The sequence below is a fragment of the Temnothorax curvispinosus genome, unplaced genomic scaffold (assembly GCF_003070985.1).
Source record: "Temnothorax curvispinosus isolate PA1 unplaced genomic scaffold, ASM307098v1 QBEX01008747.1, whole genome shotgun sequence".
Lineage (NCBI taxonomy): Eukaryota > Metazoa > Arthropoda > Insecta > Hymenoptera > Formicidae > Temnothorax > Temnothorax curvispinosus.
The window spans coordinates 191,747-212,074 of record NW_020218527.1 but is presented as its reverse complement, the minus strand read 5'-3'; the positions used below and the strand labels follow the sequence as shown (position 1 = coordinate 212,074).

Below are 20,328 nucleotides of genomic sequence, written 5' to 3'. Positions count from 1 at the left end.
TGATGTCGGAAGTCGGAATCGTAAGAAATTGACCAATCACAATCTATTATTCTCCTTGCGGCCGAAGAATAATGAACTGTGATTGGTCAATTTCTTACGACTCCGACTTCCGACATCCATTGTAGACCGGGCATAAACGCGCACACAGCTGATTGTTTGCACCGTTTGCACTTTCCACGACTTGAAGCGAGACGAGTGCGCGTTCTGCGCGCCCTGCGCGGCGCGCAGAGTGCAAAGAGCGCGCGAGAGTGTCGAGGAGTGCAGTTGCCGCCGAACGTTCGAGAAGTTCCCTGCGGTCCTCGATCTCGATGTATCGCGAGAGAAGTCCGCGCGATCGCTCGTTTCCTACTCGTATATACGGCACGAGGGATGTCGCACGGCGCTTCGCGCTCGTAGGAAACTGTAGGGCCCAAGGTCGAGACGGAACGTGCGTGGAGCACCCGGAGGCAAGAAGGAGGCGGTGGAGCAGTCGCGTGATAATCGGCGTGTCTGACTTTCGCCGTATCGCCATTTCGCCGGTCGCAACTGTCGGTCGGGGCCGTTGCACAGCACCATGGCGATGAACGTGCCGTACGAGGCGATCGGCAAGGGTTTCGTCCAACAATATTACGCGATGTTCGACGATCCGACGCAGAGGCCGAACCTCATAAACATGTACAATGTAAGACGATCCCTCGACCAGTTCATGGGACCAGTCCCGTCCCGCAATTCTCCCTCGCGTGATTTCCTCGCCCGGCCTCGCGACCGACTGACATAACCTTTTTTTGCAGGCGGAGACATCCTTCATGACGTTCGAGGGCTTGCAGATACAAGGCGCTATCAAAATCATGGAAAAGTTAACTGTGAGTAAAATTTTCTTCCGCCGATCTGAAATCAATGCGGTTGCAGTACCTCACATCCACATATTTGTATCCAAATCCGTCATGCGAGAGGTATCTTTTTTCTTTCGGGCTTTCGAAAAAGTGCCCTTGCAACTAGTCTATTCTTACTAGTGGATCATTGATCATCTGAGTCGCAGCATTAGTAGGATTCAAGAGGAATTTATATGTTCAAAGAAATGGTCTCTTCATAGAAGATGATAATCTTCATAGCTTTTTTTGTAGGATATTGTATAGAAGATTATTAGTGTTTAACCCTCTGTCCATATGTTTTTTTGCACCCTCGGAGTGTATACGTAGGTCTGTTATGTTTGACGCTTTTTTTTTAAGTATTTTTCTTAAAGTATTTTTTAAAAATCTGAAGTTTTACAAAATATCTATCTATATTGTAGTTGACAATTTTATAGTTATTTTGATAAATATCGTTTATTTAACATTTTCTGTCGAGCTTACAAGTTTTACAGATACGAAGATATCATTTTGGCTCAGACGCCATAGACCCACGTATACAGAAAGAGGATTAATATACTTTTAATATGATCTTTATATTTTTATTTTTTCGGAGTAGTTTAAACTTGGAGAGTTTATTACTAGAGAGAATCTCTAGAAACTTATTCGACATCTCTAACTGGTCTATTTGTAAATAGAAAGGTTATATTCTGACTTAAAAGTATCATGAAGTTTAAGAATTCTAAAATTAAAGTAGATGAAATCAAAGATGGAGCTAGACAGAGACGATAGAACCTAGATATAAGATATATGTATATATAATATTTGTATGCAAGATATTTGTTGTACGTTAGATTTTGTATTTACATTTTACCAAATATGTTTGGCTTGTACTTGGTCAATCTTTATATTTTAATCTTATTTCACTATTATTATTGTAAATTTGATTTAAAAAAATTGGCATATGAAAAGTAATACGCTATTATATTAATTTTATTTTCTTTTCCAGAGCCTATCCTTTCAAAAAATAAATCGGATAATAACAGCGATCGATTCGCAACCGATGTTTGATGGCGGAGTTCTCATTAATGTATTAGGAAGGTTGCAGGTAAGGAAACCACAGTTAGTAACAAAGAAATATTCATTAAAAAGCGTTTAATGCGACAAAATGCAATTAATTATCTAATGAAGGCAATGTTAAGTTGAATTGTGATAAAAAGTAATAAAATTATTTTTAAAAATACTAAAATTTTATGTTTTAAAGCATATGTAAGATTTATGTTTTATACTAAACCAATCAGTTCAGTAATTTAATTCTCAATTTTTAACGATTCTGTAAGCTTGATTTTTGCACACGTATTTGTACAAAAATAAGTTAATACTAGATATGGTGTATCTATTAGAATTATAGACTTTCTTGAATAAGACTGATTTTAACATATGGGAAATATAAGGCCTTGGCACATAGAAAAACTTAAGCAGTAAAACCCAAGCAGTAAGCAAATCAGCCAATCACAGTCAAGAACTTAAGGCACGGCCCTAAGCGGTAGCGAATCCATACTGTTGATTTCTTACTGCTTAAGTTTTACTGCTTAAGTTTTTCTATGTACCAAGGCCCATAGACGGAAATAGAATAGAACCTATAGGTAGGAATTATAGACGGGAAATAAGTTCTCTGTAGTAAGCGGGTTTCATCGATACCTCAAATTAAAAAGAAAACTATTCAACGATTATTGATGATCGTGCAGACTGACGAAGATCAACCTCACGCGTACATCCAGACATTTATCCTGAAGCCGATCGGTACCAGTTTTTACGTGCAACACGACATCTTCAGACTTGCGTTACACGACACGGTTTAGGTATCAGGTACCGCAAAATCTTCTTCGTTGCTCTGTGTACCGTGTTAACAGGCAAGCCTTGTCCGATGTTTTGCATCATGTATTCGCTGCATATCGCTTTCGTTTTTTTATCTTGATTCAGCACAAAATTTCTGGACCAATAGAACTCAGTAACTTATCTCCACATCTCTATAGGCTGTGCTAAAAATCTGTTATGTTTAAGATTAATTGTGATTGTGATAACTTGAAAATTTTATTAACATTTTCTGCGATTGCTTTAATTCGCAGCTTGATATTTTTTTTTCAATACGTTTGCTATTTATTTTTATTTTTAATTAATATTTCTCTTTGCAATTTTATCTTTTCATTAATGTATCTTGCTTTAAAAAGAAAACGTATATTTTATTTAATCTAAAATGATTACGTTATAAAATAATGCGAGGCAATTATATTAACGTTATTTATACATTTCATGTTATATGGAGTAGAGATATCCATGAAATGTATCTAATTCGGAGATCTCAGACGCAAGCCACGAGCCACAAGTAGCCGACTTCTGTGAAATACAAATTTACGAGTCTGGGATCACTGATTTAATTCGACGCGTTACAAGTAGATAGTTTGATACAAGATTAAATTGCTGAACAAATTGGAACAATGATTAAATCATAATGTGGAGTAACATTTAAAAACTTATTTCTGTATTTTTAACATTAAAAATTGTGTGAACCATATAATACTTCAATAATTAATGTAATTAACATTAACATCAATATTATTTTATAATTAAGTGCTACTTAACACATTGTTATATGTAATATATAGCTTGCGTTTAATTACAGGCAGACGAGGATCCCCCACACGCCTTCTCGCAATGTTTTGTGTTGAAGCCAATGGGTAATTCATACTACTGTCAGCACGATATCTTTCGCCTTAACATTCATGATAGCGCATGAACGAGGAAGATCGTGCTGATTTTCGCGATGAGCGTGTGAGCAGACAGGTTGTCGAGCGACCGGATGCCCTGGAGATCGCGATTAATAAGTGAGCCACCTAATCTCATCAATAACCCTCTCGTCACGACCACATCCTACCTATCCCTATCCCTGTTCTTTCTATAGATAATATTACATTTTATATGAAGAATATCTCTCCGCTTATATCTTGGCCACGATAAAAAAAAAATGAATCGAGAAACATCTGATATCACAGTTTTAAGTAATTTCGTCGCTTTTCTCTGTACAATATATATATATAGATATATATGCATACACACAGATATATATATGTATATATGTTGTTCGAAATTTACATTTCTTAGTTACATACGTACTAGCACAACGTGCACACATAGATATCTCATTGATCGAGAGAGTTTAATTTTTGACGGCAGGTAATATCTTTGCATTACTACGCTTTGAAATGTATTGTAACATATTTTACATTTAAAATGCTGTGTATTTTTGTAATACGAAAAAAAATGTTGGCCATTAAATACAAGAATACGGAATTAATCGGACAAGTTGATTATCTATTCCACAGAGGGAAACGTAAAAACCTTGACATTTTCTTCGGTCGCGACAAAACATACAGCTCTATTATAATGTGAACGAATTATTAACAATAGTGATATGTATCAGGATAGATGGTGCTGAATAAATCTCGGGGCAGATTTTATATGTATAATATACTTTTTAATGTGATATCTCATTATATAAGTAGAACAATACACAATTAAGTACAAAGATACTCATGCTTCACTCTTTTATAGGATTACTTTAACTGCCGGCTAACGGTTTCAATTTTTCAAATATATCAGCGGCAATGTTGATATTCTACAGATTTCCACGTTTTGCTTGCTCCAATTCGATCGCTTCGAACAACGCCTGGAAATTGCCGGCGCCGAAACCCTAAAGAAGAAATGACAAATTAAATTTACGATTATTTAAATACTAGTTGATATTTCTCGAGTTTTTAGGTGTTAGTAAATTTTGTAAAGATCGTAGATGTAAAATTAGATTCTACAACCTTTTTTCAATACTTACGTTATGGTTGCGCCTCTGTATGACTTCTATGAACAGCGTCGGTCGGTCTTGCATATTTTTCGTGAATATTTGTAGAAGATATCCGTTTTCGTCGTAGTCTATTAATATCTTTAATTTCTGCAAAGCGATAACGCAATCGAATTAACAGTAAACGCGTTACAACTTGTACCAGAGTTGTTCTAATTCACTATCAATAAAGGTACCTGTAGTATATCCAAGTCCTCCACGATTTTCGTGCCACTGGCTTCCAGGCGGTTTCTGAGCATGTCGTAATAACTATCGGGCACGTCCAGAAACTCCATCCCTCTGGCACGCAGATTCGTTATCTGCAAAAATGGAGCGTTAGAATGAATGTGCGGAGGAACTTATTGCGAGCGCGCGACATTTCCTAGAAAATATCTTAATTTAATAAATTAAAAACATCGAAACTATATGTCAATTATTATTAATTATTAAAAATCAGAATAAAAATGTTAAGAGACCATTTTGTGACCAAAAAGCTAGTTTTTTTAAAGCTGCTACTATACTGCATAGTCGTGTCTTGTAGGACACGTTACGCACAAATGCAATTAGAACACTCAATTACTTACCGCTGCAATAATGTCACTGGTATTGAGGGCAATATGTTGCACGCCGGCGCCGCCGTAGTATTCGACGAATTCCTGGATTTGGGAGCGTTTCTTCCCTGACGCGGGCTCGTTGATCGGCATCTTTACAGTCTCCTCCCAGTTCGTCATCACGATGGATCGTAGCGCGGAATATTCCGTGTGCAGCTGCGTGTCGTCGACTGACCAGAATCTATGAAACTGTAAACATTCCTCGTACCTAAGAGAGAAAAAAAAGAGAGGAATCTTCATTTAATTTAATATTCTATTTTTTAGCGTAAGAATATTTTACCTACGGCAAAAATTTTGAATGTTTATCTGTGATTTGATGAGAGTGTAACGTAAACTTTATTACGCATTTTATTCTATATACTATTTTAATATATTAATGTACTCAATTACTGTATCACTAATGAATTGTAACAAATGCTGTTTTTAATTATTATTTAAAATCGAGAGAAAAATGCACTGAATTATATACGACTTCTCATTAGCATAAACATTTTTACGTTCACACGTAAATAAATCTACATACCATTTCGCAACGGGTTCCATCTGTTTGTCGGATTGATTACCCACCACATGGTCCACGAAATTTAAATGTATTTCTGGTCTATGAAAGAGAAATATATCGATATAGTTTAAGTTTAAAGTTAGTCTCCTATCCTATCGAGCTACTCGAGTATTCTTTACGTTTCTTTTGTACTCTATATATGAGAGATTAAAATTGTAGGATATTTTATAGGATATCTTGGAATTTAAAATAAAAATTATCCTTTACTTTTCTAATGTGTGAGTAAAGGATATTTTTTTTCGTCAAGGAAGAACATTAAGACATTATTATTAAATTATTAAGATATTGTTAAAATATTCCAGTTTTTTTTTTTAAAGCGAGATGATTCTACACAGTAAAAAAATTTAATGTCCCAGAAAGTCCACTCTAAATTTTGTGTTAAAATAACTCATGCATTGTGTTATTTTAACACAAAATTTAGAGTGGACTTTCTGGGACATTAAATTTTTTACAGTGTAGCTTTTGTTAGTTGCTACTGTATGAGGAATCGCGCTTTTGCATACGCACAATTGTTTGAGAAGAGTATCCTCCGATGGCCTTGCAAAGCCCGGCAGGAAGAAACCCTTGTACTTCATCCTATCGACAAGCGTATGGAGCGTATCGCCATACTGAAAGTGGCGTTGAATCAATTGACATCTAGAATATGACGATATCGGAGATCGTGTAGAGAAGTATCATTTTTTATACTTACAGTTTTCAGAGTGGCCATCCTCACAGTGCCATATTCGTCGCTTTCCTCCCATATGTCGCGCACTATTTCGGCGCCCCTTTTCTTGGCAATCTTTTGGCATGCATTGTTTAAAATATCAGTAAAGACAACTTGAAAATGACTTTACTATTATTTTCCGATAGGAAAAAATTTTTGACGCTATTTTTAATTATGCCTATTTTAATTCCGGAAAGGATATTTTATCTTGCAACGTGGAAATTTTACTAATAAAGGAACTTGTATTTTTTAGGCAAAGAAAAAGCATTTTCTTTGTTTCTTACCTTCACAATGGTGTCGATATCTTCAACGTTGAACGCAACATCTCGCACGCCGTCCCCATGTCGAGAAAGATGATCCGACATTTCTTCATTATCAGACTCGTACGGGGATTCGAACACGAACACTATCTATGATTACGATCCTGATGATTAGGAAACTATGCGTTTCGGAAGATCATATGCAAGATTTCGAAAATAACGCTACTCTTTAAATAAACTATTGAATAATGTAAATCTATTGAAGATTTTTTCTATAACGTTACATTTTGATTTATTTTACTGTGTGTGCTTACACATTCGTGCGTGCGTTTAAAGTTACTCACTTTGTTCTGTTTCACTACATGCGCGGCTATTCGTCTGGAGCCAGTTTCCAAACCGCGATATCCAAACGGCTGGAACCCCATCCTGCATCGATAGAAACTGGCAGCCTAACGAGCAATTGTGTTTTACCTTCACGTATATGTAATCTATCTCAAAATCTCGGATACTCGCGTAAAAATACACGATCTGTTCGCTGCGCACATACGTGTGTCTCTTGGATGCATTTTTAGATTTTATTTTGTTTCTTATATTCTATTTTCTTTATACGAGGCGTTTCTTAGTATGTAGGAAACATTATGAACACGAATTTAGGGCAGAAAATCAACAAGTTTATGTACATAGTATCTTGATAAAACTGATAAAACTCAAATGCAGCTATAGATAAAGAACAGAATTATATTGAATACTACTCTCTAAGTCTCATAGAATGGTTTCGCCACTAATATATTAGAGTGATTGCGATAGTCACTCCAAAAGAGAGGATTGTCAAATTAGAGAGTACTCTAATTTGAGTAAATGCGGGCACTCATAAAGTAGGAGTGAATTTTTCACTCAAATTTTTAGAGTGACTATACTCTATCAGAGTGATACGATCTCATTCTAAAACTATAGAGTAAATCACGATTCACTAAAGATTAACTGATAAATGACTTTAACAGAGTGAAATTTTCCACTCTAAATTCACTCCTATAGACACTGATCTTTTGCACTCGAAAAGAGTGCCCTTTTACTTTTTCTTAGAGTGGCGAATTACTCGAATTAAGTGCACAGACTCAATTTTTATTTTTTATTACACTTGCATTTTCTCGTTTTGAATGATATTTCACTTTTCGACTTTTAGAGAATATACATTTATGATTGCTGTTTATTTTCCTACGATATTTCTCACGTATTAAAAAACATTCAGTATATGAGAATTTACCTGTTTCGCATTTCCGACCCAGAATTTTATGTGATCGAAACTGATGAATTTTCCTCCAATGGGCTAAAAAATATCAATATTGCGCGTCACATTTCTAGTAGTAATTCTTTATAATTATAATCACTATGTATAAATTCTAAATAGTAGTAGTAATTCCATCAGGCGAGAAAACAACTTATTTTTCTTCCCAACACTTTAACAAGAAGTGATGTCTACCTGGGGTCCTTTATCGGTGTAGCTCGTCTGGAAGCAAACGCGAAGAATTTATTATTTTGATGTTGGACAAATAAAAGATCTCAGAAAAGTTTATCTTTGCGAATTATAAGTGTTGGACAATTGCACATTAGATAAGCAATCGTACTGTTCAATCAATAATCAAGTTAAATTATAAAAATGATGACTCTGTTACCAGATGACAGTTCTCCAACTTACCATGATGGCTTTCAAAATCAAGGAAAGCGGTAAAAAGTATCTTCTATGACGATACCGAGCACTCGATTATTGTGGAGCGCACATTGAGTTCCGCTTTAAATATCGAGCCCACCGACGATCCACGGGCCTGCCGTGTCACGCTATTGGTCTACGACGGAGGCTTGTTTGCGCCACGTTCTTCATGATCGGCGGTCCATAAATCAGACCGGTGACGAAGGCAGGTTTTTTTTTTTTAAGAATCCTGCTGGCTTGATTGCCGAATGCCAAGTCCATATTGACAGTACGCAACAGCGTCACTCTTAGTAAAATTGTAAACTATAAGATAATTAAAAATAGCTTTTTATTATTTAGCAATTTATTCTTGCAACGTACAGACTACAGCATCATTTTTCGTTGTAGTGTAGTGTTTTTATGTTTAAAATAATTGTCGTAGTTAAAATATACTGAAGACTCATTTTGTTATAATTTAACAGCAAGAAAGCAAAGATTTATTTCAATTCGGCAGCTGTTAAACAGCTTGTTTTCGTTTTTGATTAGGCACAATTTAATTCGATATATATATATGGGTTATTTATTGATTTTTCAAAAGGGAAGTATTTTCGGTATATTTTAAAAATCTATTCTATCGATTACATATATGCTATTTAATTGAAAAACATTTTTATTTTAATGCACGTTGCAAGAATTTTTATGATATATTTTCTCGCTTCTGACATCATCAATCCAAGATGGCTGCAATGAACCGGAGTCTTAATTAAATGCGTCATTAAAGCTGGGATACATTCAACGACACGCATTCGAGGTGGGCTCGCCTTACTAATTAGCATAAGGCATAAGGAAACATTTCTCCGATTAATCCTATAGAGCACGTAGGTATCCCGTGCTACATATGTACAGCACATAAACAAGGTCTTTGAAGATTCCCAGTATTACATCATAAGTTTTATTTTCATTAGAGTTTTTATTTTTCATAGGTAATTTTCTGATAATTCCAATTATTATACAAAGCGATAAGATATTTAATTAAAACATTTTTATTTTAATAACATTGCAAAAATTTTTATATATGATATATTTTCTCGTTTCTGACATCATTAATTCAAGATGGCTGCAGTGAGTGAGCTTAATTAAATGCGTCATTACAGCTGGGACACACTCAACGACACGCATTCGAGGTGGGCTCGCCTTCTTAATTAGCATAAGGCATAAGAAAACACATTTCTCCGATTAATCGTAGAGCACGTATGTCATGCCACGTGTGTGACAACATATAAGCAAGGTCTTTGAAGGTGACAATCCTATTGCATCATAAAAGATTTTACTTCCATTTACAGTTATTTTCTATATATATATATATATATATATATATATATATATATATATATATAATTCCGGTAATTTTCTGATAACTCCGATTATTACACAAAGCGAGAAGATTATTTTAAAAATATTTGCGATTTTTCAAATTGCAGTAAAGAAACGTGGAAAGAATTGAGAAATATAAATGCTATGGTAAAGTCGAATAAATAGAAACGATTAAAAAAGGATTTCTTCCTAAAAAAAGCATTTATATAAAAATCGCAATATATATAGGGCGCATAATGCATTATTCATTTTTGTTGTTTACCAAATAAACAAGAATAAATGATGCATTATGCGCATCATGCGTGAAACGGAATTCACTCGTAAAGAGCGATTAGATGGTACGATAAAATGCCCTTTTTCGATTTTTCTATATCTCTCTCATTCGCTTCAATGAAATCGAATAACATCGAATATTTTATTTGTCACCTTCGGCATATTAAAAGTTTTTCGCATAAACATCTCACTTTCCGCAGCACGTAGCAAACATATTTATGTCGCCTGGTGTTAGAATGCAGAATTTTCTGCGTACACACCCTCTAATGCATTTATGCATTTATACGTAATATTAGATTGGAGCATACTTTTTTGTTGTTTACGTTAAACGCTTCGATGATGCAGTAGCTATTAGCTATGTGCTATGTGATAAATACAGTGCCTGCCTCTGTTATTATTAATTTAAACTTCATCCATTTATCAGAAGCATAGTAGCATTCAATCGATTGTCACTTCGCGATATATAATTATTTAAATTAATTTTTAACAATTATATAATTAAACATTATATTATACAATAATTATAATTTATATAATTAAATAAATAATTTTAATTAATATTATTATACAAAAAATCATAGGACGCACCGAAAAACAAGATCAAGAAAGTATTTAAAGAATGATAAATTGCTTTATTAGATCTCAAACAAAACACATGGACTATCGAATACAGAGAAAGTCATTAGAAAATTCAGACAATGACATAACATGATTCAACTCTGCTCGCCAAAAATCTCGTCGGTGCAATATATTAGCATAAATTAATCGCAATATAAATATTTGGAAATATTACATATCGTTGTAATGAAAAACTTGTCTCGCGGAAGATTCCTGCGCGAGATCATCGACATTTTTATGTAAATCTTGCGAGACAAAAACGGATTCAACACCGATGACGGGTAACGTTGCGCATAAAATGTCGCATAAAATATTTTTTTACATTAAAATTGACAATGTCGAGCAGATGATTTTTGCAATATTATTATCGTCTCTATTTTTCCCCTACAAAAGCAATTCGGACGACTAGAAATACTGGATGTAGCGCGTTCGCGGAATACTGATTTCCGTCTTTCTTTTTCGGAGAATATATACCCTTAACTATCCTCTAAAACTGAGTGTCTGATTCGCGCTGATTAAAATGCAAATAAGTTACTAACGGCTCGTTATGTACATGTACAATAAATCGACTCTATACAGGATGTCCGAGAATCAATGAAGATACAGTGTACCTCACATTTGGAGAGTCAACAATTTTTTTTCAGATATTAATATTCTACATAGTAACTCTCTAGTAACTCTTAAATAATAGACAGAGCAAGTATTTTTATAATAATTATATAGACGGCAAATTGTGTAATTAATCAAATAAAAATCTTATTGACGTAAAACTCGCTTCAAAAATTAAATACAATGTTACATTACTTATCTTCTCTTTCGAAGTCTGATTCCTGAAAGACTTCTCATTTCTAATGGCCTATAAATCAGAATCTACTGAGATATGTCTCATGATATACTGATAGATCAAAATTCTAAAAACTGTCTCCAAGTTTTAAGAACAATAATGCTATCCACTTTCCGTCGATCCTAAGACATCTTATATACAATAACATATATAATACAAATAACATTTGCTATGATATCAATTTGCACTATCGATGAAACGGTAAAGTATACAAATTGGTTGGTCGACGATCCGTTATCGTAAAAAATGTTTCGACCGGTATTACACGATAAGAATGCATGGGTACACCACAGTGGTATATAAAAGCTCTTTTTGATCGCAGCCAATTCTCCTGGAATTACGCTCGGTATGTTGGAAAATCACAGATTACAAAAATACGCCGTAGAAAAGCCGTATATCTTCCGTTGTTAAAATTATCCCGTCAAAATAACGTACGATTCTCCTCTCTTGTACTGGATATGATGATCTCTCTTGCCGAGAGCAAACAAGCGAAATTGTGAACGTATGCATTATCCTACTCTTTTTTTCTGGCAAAAAAAAGAAAAAGAAGTAACGCGCAGTTCTGGATTTACAGTAACACGATCCCGTGATCTCTTTCCAATCGACGCTTTGCTTTGAGAGCCACGATCCCCATCAGATCCGCTGGGGTAGGAAGCGCCGCAAAAGTACCTGGTGCCACCGCTTGCTGGTAGAAAACTTCTACTCCTCCGCTCTGGTTACCGTAAACTACCGTGTCTTCCGTTCTGCTCAATCAAAATATTCTTTTATGTCAGGATCTTTCGGCAAATTCGATTCCTGTCGTAAACGTCTCAACATATTCGCTCGCCATAATCCACATAATGTTATAAGAATTTCTAAATTTTCGGCAAATATTGCAACTTGTAACTTAACAAAATAAAGCGTTACACAAAGACATCGTAATTAACATGATTTTAATCATCTATTAGAAAATGTTTGTCTTACAAGGACAAAACTAAAACTAATTCACGAAAAAAAAGTTTTACGTAATATAAATTAGATATAAAATAAAAAACAGTGAAACTTTTTTTAGTTTGTAAAGAATGAAGAGTTTCGTAATTACCTGACGATAATGTCTGTCAAACTTCTGGCTTGCGTAAATCTGTCGTGAAGGCAGGATACGATGTCCAGCTCGGTAACGCCCCAAAGTCCGGAACGCTGCACTGTGTCCCACTGCGGATCCACATTCAGAATACTGTACAACTCTTTATTTTCCGTGGATGGCATTGGTTCTAGGCACTGCTGCAGTCGCGATTCGAGCTTACCCAACGTACTCACACAGGTATGCCACTATACGAAACAAATCATTTATTATGACTGTTATCCGCGTCTTTACAGAAATAACATTTGAGAATATTTCGGGCAATTATTCCATAATCTTTTAATTATTGTATCAATTTTTCTCTTAAAAATTGGCACTATTATATTATTATTCAAAAATAATCCTTCGTAATTTTCATCGTAATTTTTTAAACATTTAAATCCAATAAATTCCAGAACATATAAATTTTTCACACTTACCAGTGCATGTATCAAATCCGGATTGTTCGCGGTGCCGTTTTCCATCAGCAACACCAGCACCATATTCTGATAGCCGCAGAGAAAGAGCTCGGTCTTCACGAGACAGGCGGTGGGCTCATCCTTGTTGACCCAGTCTTCCTCCAGCTCATCCTCACCATCGCTCGCTTCCTTCTCGACGGACTCCAGTTTTTGCCGGATCAGCTGATTCGTCGTTGTCGTTGTCGCGGTGACTGTCGCACCACCGGAAAATCCGGACAAATCGCGGAATTCGCTCGGCGTGGTCTCGCGACTGCAGAAGCCGCTGGTTCGTTCGTCAGCCAGCAGACTCAGCTTCGACATCAGCGGCGTCAACTGTAAACCGTCCAGCTTCCGTCTCTGCGGAAACTCAAACGAGCTTCCAGCACCACCGCACTCCGACGTCGATTTCCGCCGATCGTCGCCGTTGGACACTTCAGCGACGACGTTGAGCGGCTTCAGCGGCAGACTCATCGATCTCTTGTACGTCTCTTGCTTGCTCTTGTCATACCCAGGTTTGGCGCATTCTGAAGGTTTATATTTAAAACAAATGTTTGAAACATGTTTCGAACACTAGAACATTCACGACACTACTATTGTTGTTACTATTTTTACTGCTATTACTCCTCTCTTTAGCAACGTTGGAAATGCATTCTACTTTTTATGTTAAAAAAAAATTTTTTTTTAGATTTTTAGCTCATTTAAATAACGTACCTTCGCGATCATCCTTCGTGATTGAGTTCCGGCTGCTGTTTATCGGTAATTTCGCGCTCGTCAGGTCGCTTGGCAGGCTTTTCGATTGTAGATTGTCGTCATCGCTACGACGCTCGTGAACGCCGTCGTTATCGCGCAGCTCCTCGCAGTGCGAGGCGATGTATTGCTCATACAAAGATTGCGAAACTGGTAGACCATCATATCGGAAGACGGGATAACAGGGATCAACGATAGTGCGCGAATGCCGCATGTTACTTCTGGTGAATTTCCGCCGGGGTGAATTCGGATCGTCCGGCGAGACTTCATTTAATTTGCATAGTCTGTTAATAGAATAGAAATATTAAAATAAAATTAGTTTTATAGAACATTCGTTTTATAGAAATTAAGTTCGTCTGCATTATACAATGGGTTTGATTCCATTATTTTTTAAAACGCAATTACCGACTCAATAATCATACGTATTCAGTAATCGGGTAGCTATAGCATTAATTCAATTACATTTTGTCTAGTTCCTGTTGACGAGCCCTGGGAATACCGTTTAAACGTGGCTTGATTAATGACGTCAAGTCCGATAGGCTCATGCTCTTCCTGTCGGGATCTTTCCTCTTTATCAGTTTCTTCTTCGAAGTAGCGTTTCTCAGCTTGTTCAGGCGTTTACATCTATTATATGTAATCAAAATTCGATTATTTTGCAAGCTGGACAATTATATGTCACCAAGCTTACTTCGGGATGAAAGTTTCGAAAACGGTCCACCTCCGATTTCAATGAAACTTTGTAAAAGTAACTTCGAAGTGCATAATCTTAACCCTTCGTCCCACTAGGTTTTTTTGGCACCTTTACGCCGCATAGGTGGGTCGTTTTCGTCTTGACGTTTTTTTTAAATGTTAAAGTGTTACAAAAAATCTGAAAAAATTCATGAAGGTAAGTCAAACCTTCAATTTGAAGTATCAATCATAAAATTATAAGCAATTTAATTTTTTCACATATTTTTTATTTAAGAAATGGAGCAACTACAACTACAACTTGTAAAATCATCTTTTACTCAAAAAATCATAACTTTAAGACAAATAAAGATATCGAAATGAATAAAAAAAGAAATTGAAGGGGAAAAACGTACCTTTCATAAAAAAAATATTGCATGCAATTATTTTGAAATGAAGTGCTTAAGTGTTCGCCGCCAACCTCGTTTTTTCAAGAATTACGTGTCTCCTGTGACGGCTGGAGGGGGTCTGGCGCCTTAAAACTCGGTAGGCGGGTTCTCGGGGAGCATAACTTTTTTTACGGATGCGCAGTGGCGCCATTTCTACGCGTTTGCAAAAGTTACAACTACATTTGATTTTTGCCCGGACGAAAACGACCCACCTAGTGGGACGAAGGGTTAAGTTTCACAGAATTTCTAAAAATTAATTTAAAAATAAACATGTACCTGAGCGCTTCTTTAACGACGTCGGGAATGTCGTCGTCATCACTTTTCGACGAGCTTCTAAGTCCCTCGTTTTCACCGCCGCTCTCAGACGAGCAGATGAGCATGGCGTTCCCGTGTAACACCCGGTCCACGTCCTTCAACGGTGTCGCGCAGACACTGGGCGTGAGCGGATTGGCAGTGACACCACCCTTGGGACGTTCTGACTTGATTTCTTGCTTGCGTCTGATCGGTGAGTCGTGTTTGACCGCAAGCGGCACGGACGACACATATTGAGCCGGCGCCGGCGGGTAATTCGTCGAGTCCAGTTCACCTTCCTCGGGAACCGTGAAAATCTTCGATGTATCCCGCTTCATGCCGGACGTAATGGGTGGTTCCTTGACGCCGGTCTTAGATACGGTCTGAAAGTTCATCGAATTGAACGCAAGGCGATCTACAAGTGGTCGGTTATTATAACTTTTATTGAAAAGTCAGGATATCTAATTAGATTTTATATATTTATATTGTGTCATCGCGTCCTACACCTACCTTCCTCTGTAATATTTTCTTGGTCACGGTATCTAGACACGAATTGTAGTACCGCTCGTTATTCGCTTCTTGCATTAATTTTGCGAATTGCTTCCGCTCTATGTACACTTGTAACAATTGAACACCGATCGGCAAGTGAAATTCCGTGGGTATCCTTTCCGCAGGAGCCTTCAAATTCAATGCATTATGAATTTCTTATCAACAGAAGCGATCGATTTCGCTAAAAGCCAGTACGCGTCATTCTATTCGATCAGCTACATTTACATTTAATTTTCAAGTCTAATCAAAGAAATACCTTTATCCTGTAAGGATCCGTTATGACTATTTGTTTCGTTAGATCTGCTCCCAGCTGCGTTGAGACTATCCTGAAAGAAAGAAGATTGATAAAGATTAGGTGATCTTAAAAAGACCAAAGTAACTAACAGCAATTAATAACATCAGAATATATAATTAGTGTTAATGTTTGAAAAAATATTAGAACGCGATATTGAAGCAACAATATGATTTTACTTATGGATGTCTGTTTCGTACTTGTTATTGTAAAATAACGCTCCGCCCAAAATGCCATTTATCTCTTGACAATGCTGTAACACTTGCATTCCTTCCAGGAATATGTTGCTGGCACTCTACATTAAAAGAAACTTTTATTGCGAGAGAGGAAATATATAAAATCGTATAAATTTATAATTGTTTTGATATTCGTATCTATATTCGGTATTTTTCTATCTCGCAGCATTTTGCTTTTGTACTTAGTATTATCCGTACTAACCTTTGGAAGCTTAATAACAGGAATGTTGGAAAATAGATTGGCACTATGTTGAAGAATTGGCAGATAGGTCTCAAACATCTGATACAATTTCTCGGTGAATCTATTACGATCGTTATTGAGGGATTCCAGTATCTGGACGAGGTCGCAGTGAAAGAATTTCAACAACGATTCCAGAGTGTCGGCGCGTCTCTCGAGTATCCAGTCGTGTATGTTTCTATCAGTCCCCACTGCCTAACAAAATTAAACAACGTAATTTACGATTAAACTTACGATTAATCTCCTAAATGGCTATTGAGTTGTGAACCACAACGAACATACATATTAGCTCTTTGTAAATATTGCGACGATTGAATGGTGTCACCAGATAACGTCTCTATCAATATCGAACAATACAAAACGCAATAATATATGTAAAGAAAACATCATGCGACGTGTGTACTCCATATTTCTTGGAGGAGTTTTGAGAAAAGCCAGGCTACTTTGAAGCTTAATACTGATATTGATATTCTTGTTTTTGATATTAATATTACTTAGTAGCTAATATTATTACTTACTTAAAAGCTAATATTACTATTTAGTGATTAACATTTATTTAGAGTACATAACTATATTATAACCACTCAATTACAACACTGAGAAAAAAATGTTGTAAATTTGACTAAACTCGTTTAGTTGTAGTGATTTGTTTAATGCAAATATTAATATATTTAAATCAAATATACGTGGGTAATATCAAGAAATTCTAAATCTATTTAAATATAATATTTTTTGAATTAACAAATGTTAGCTTGACAGCCCGTGACCCCTGCATTTAGTTGAATCAAATAATATTTCTTTGAATCTACGATTTTTTTTTCTCAGTGAATAATGTTATATTATAGATTATCTGTTTGTATATACAGCTCTCAAGTTACATTTTATCTAAAATCGTATCACACCCACTCACACTGGTCCAGTGGAAAAACTCTAGGCACCAGTCATTATGAATGGCTGTGATCAATCGCAAACGTGGTCAAAATCGGACCCCTATCGTATCACACAATAGCAATTGAATGTTCCGCAGTGAAATGCACTTACCAATACATATTGCCCGAACTTTTTTAACACAAATTTTCCGCCTTGCAACGTGATAGAGCGTGGCGCTGAAAACGACGTTGTCAGGAAGTGATGCACTCCCATTAACTGTCCCGCCAGAGCCAGTCTCTGCGTAAGAGATACCCAAGCCGGATGAAAGTACATAACTGCTTCGGCAGGGTCATCCTCCTCTTTACAACACTTTGCAGTGTCGTAAACAAATACTATCATCATCTCTCTGAAAACGAAGGTTTTGTTCTGAATTCTAGGACAAACTTATCTTATTGTAGTTTTAATCGAATATAAGCCTAGGCCTAGATTTGGATATCAAAACAATTATAATTATAAAGCTAAGCTTATTTGTAGGATATATTGAAACAAAACAGCAAGCTTGTAGACGTGATAAACCATATTACGTAACATTCGTGGGGAGCCTAAATTTACTTTTTGTTTCCAGTTACAAGATTACACACAGCTTACCCAGATCTGATCTGTTTAAATATATTGACAATAATTGCGAAGGTATCTTAAAGTATTTCATTGTAGAAAATTGCACCGGGCAATGCAGAGAACACGTTCCGCAGCTTCCGCAGAATGTTTCAGTTTTGGTGCATGACTGAATCATTCCCGAGCGAATAATCGACCGATTAGGCGGTCCCAGTAACCGATACGGCATCCAGGCGAGATAAGATAAAATTACAAGTCGCATATGTCAATTGTAGCTCGTCAGTACTCCGCAGAGCAGAGCGGCAGCCTATCAAAGCAACCTTGGAGAGGCACACGCTCTACGGGAGATCGCGCGTCGAGACAATTTTGTGGGATTTGAACGCTTAAAAGAAACTCCGCGTTCTCTTTCACGAGTCTCGAGACTCTCGAGGAACCTGCAGAACGTCGTCGTTGCGCAGTTGCGTGCGGTCGCAAGGACAGGGAAAGAGGGAAATAGTAAACAGAGCATCACGTCGTCGCGTGCCCGCAATCGCGAGTGTGCGTGCCCGTGCGTATTCTAATGAGATAAGGCGGCACGATTACGCGCGAGCATACTTCGCCATGGTGATGGTTGATTAATCGTCGTCCCGGTGCAGCGGGCGATCTGTCAACCGGTCTCCTCACTGTCGAGGCCCGCTCTCGTTCTCCCTGACGTACGCTCGTTCTGTCAACGGGAAACGACGTTTCCACACTCGGCACCGTTCCACCTGCTACTAATTGCTAATGCGATCCCGGGCGCTCGGCCGTAGTCCGGTGAAAACGAGACCCCGTAGACCCCGTGGTGTCTGGCCGCGTCGTCGACCGGCGAGAAACGTCGCGTGCCATCGCGTTCTCTTCCTTAACCGTAGATCGTGGACGATCGCACCGCGTGAAGCCGCTCCTCCCGCGCCGCCATACCGATATTGATCTCCCTTAGTGGTTTGTGTGCGTGCACAAATATAGCGGTAACTCTGTGTCCACGCAATTCTTTTCAGTCTTTTCTCACGTTTTTTTCCCTCATATGCAGTGTACATACATACACGAGCATGCATAAATGTTCTATGATGTTTCGCGCGTAACAATTTTATAATAAAAAAAGAAAAGAGACTATAATTTTATTAACGTTACCTCTGCTACCTACACGCGCACGCGTGTTTCAAAATAATAATAATAAAAAATTATACATAATCTTGGTGAAAAAATGAGATTCTATATATTATTTATCAATATTTACCTGCAATAATTGTAGTCATCAACATTGTCATTACAAAAGTATCTTCTGTGGGGTGATCTTATGGTTTCTCATCATAATCCCAGGCAGCCAAGTTATCTGTTACAAATTTTGTCGGCAGAAAGACTATTGCATATTTTTTTTATATTAATAATTGGTTCTAATACAGAGTCTGCCAACTGGCTAACATAATAAGCAGCAGATTGGCGGCAGAAATCGAACACAGGCTGCAGGAACCGTCCAGGTTCTGCGCGGTTCCTGCCGCCAATTTACTCAGGCTCTATATGTGTGGTTTCTGCTACCAATCTGCTGTTTGATTACGTTTTATTTAGCAGACTTCGTTGGCAGAACATAAGTTGAATGCGAACGCAGATGATGTCGAGTTTGCTAAAACATGTTTTATCAAATCTGCAATCTGCCGATATACTGCTATCATTTTGATTACTGGGATATATCGGCTAATTTTATATATCATGACCATAACATGTCAAATATATCATTGTTCGATCATTTGATATATATCTGTACAGTTTATGTTTAGATTATACTTTTTTCTGTCGCGTTTTGCTGAAACTGCCTTGATCTCCGGTTACCTAACAGAAATGCGGTCCTTATCATGGTTGATCTTCAATTTTGAATTACGTTATTTACGCTTTGAAGGAACTTTTTCGGCTACCTTTATACGTCTGATGTTCGTGTTGATGCTAATTTGGGAGATTCCATGAATATCTGCGCAAAAGTACTCTGCGAAAGATATGTTCGGAACGTTCGGAAGAATACTTCGTCATCGACAACCACGTCGGACAATCGATTAGGGTGACTTCGATTGACTTCCGATTAATCGATGATTAAATTATAAAATAATATCTATCTACAATATCTAATAATAAAATTAGTTATTTTGTCAACATGGAC

The 20,328-nt window shown here is 36.9% G+C and overlaps 3 protein-coding genes across 9 annotated transcripts; 1 reads left to right on the top strand and 2 right to left on the bottom strand.

Moving 5' to 3' along the window:
* The first annotated feature begins 257 nt into the window (after positions 1-257).
* LOC112458157 (probable nuclear transport factor 2) lies at positions 258-4,694 on the top strand. Of its 6 annotated transcripts, none has more exons than XM_025021610.1 (5): positions 258-661; positions 771-842; positions 1,837-1,935; positions 2,576-2,683; positions 3,511-4,345. In XM_025021610.1, exons 1-5 carry the CDS (start codon positions 554-556, stop codon positions 3,622-3,624), a joined length of 501 nt encoding a protein of 166 aa, XP_024877378.1. In that variant the 5' UTR covers positions 258-553; the 3' UTR covers positions 3,625-4,345. The 6 variants fall into 6 exon arrangements, 4 of the variants coding, with proteins under 4 accessions (XP_024877378.1, XP_024877377.1, XP_024877376.1 ...); XM_025021609.1 differs by having other exon boundaries at positions 2,576-2,689; positions 3,511-3,598; XM_025021608.1 differs by having other exon boundaries at positions 2,576-2,696; positions 3,511-3,598.
* Positions 4,341-8,647, bottom strand: LOC112458156 (4-hydroxyphenylpyruvate dioxygenase). The gene is made up of 12 exons (XM_025021606.1): positions 8,555-8,647; positions 8,339-8,365; positions 8,123-8,185; positions 7,203-7,307; positions 6,883-7,008; positions 6,584-6,673; positions 6,400-6,500; positions 5,854-5,931; positions 5,304-5,538; positions 4,917-5,039; positions 4,714-4,830; positions 4,341-4,578 (listed from the first exon to the last, which is right to left on the bottom strand). Exons 1-12 carry the CDS (start codon positions 8,555-8,557, stop codon positions 4,504-4,506), a joined length of 1,143 nt encoding a protein of 380 aa, XP_024877374.1. The 5' UTR covers positions 8,558-8,647; the 3' UTR covers positions 4,341-4,503.
* Positions 8,648-10,803: 2,156 nt separating this feature from the next.
* Positions 10,804-19,259, bottom strand: LOC112458155. 2 transcript variants are annotated; one of them, XM_025021604.1, is made up of 12 exons: positions 18,759-19,259; positions 17,721-17,955; positions 16,644-16,874; positions 16,406-16,500; positions 16,170-16,239; positions 15,875-16,042; positions 15,350-15,747; positions 14,421-14,582; positions 13,923-14,242; positions 13,194-13,735; positions 12,736-12,962; positions 10,804-12,397 (listed from the first exon to the last, which is right to left on the bottom strand). In XM_025021604.1, the coding sequence occupies exons 1-12, from the start codon at positions 18,764-18,766 to the stop codon at positions 12,223-12,225; spliced, it is 2,631 nt and encodes an 876-aa protein (XP_024877372.1). In that variant the 5' UTR covers positions 18,767-19,259; the 3' UTR covers positions 10,804-12,222. The 2 variants fall into 2 exon arrangements, with proteins under 2 accessions (XP_024877372.1, XP_024877373.1); XM_025021605.1 differs by lacking the exon at positions 18,759-19,259 and adding an exon at positions 18,198-18,344.
* Positions 19,260-20,328: the final 1,069 nt, after the last annotated feature.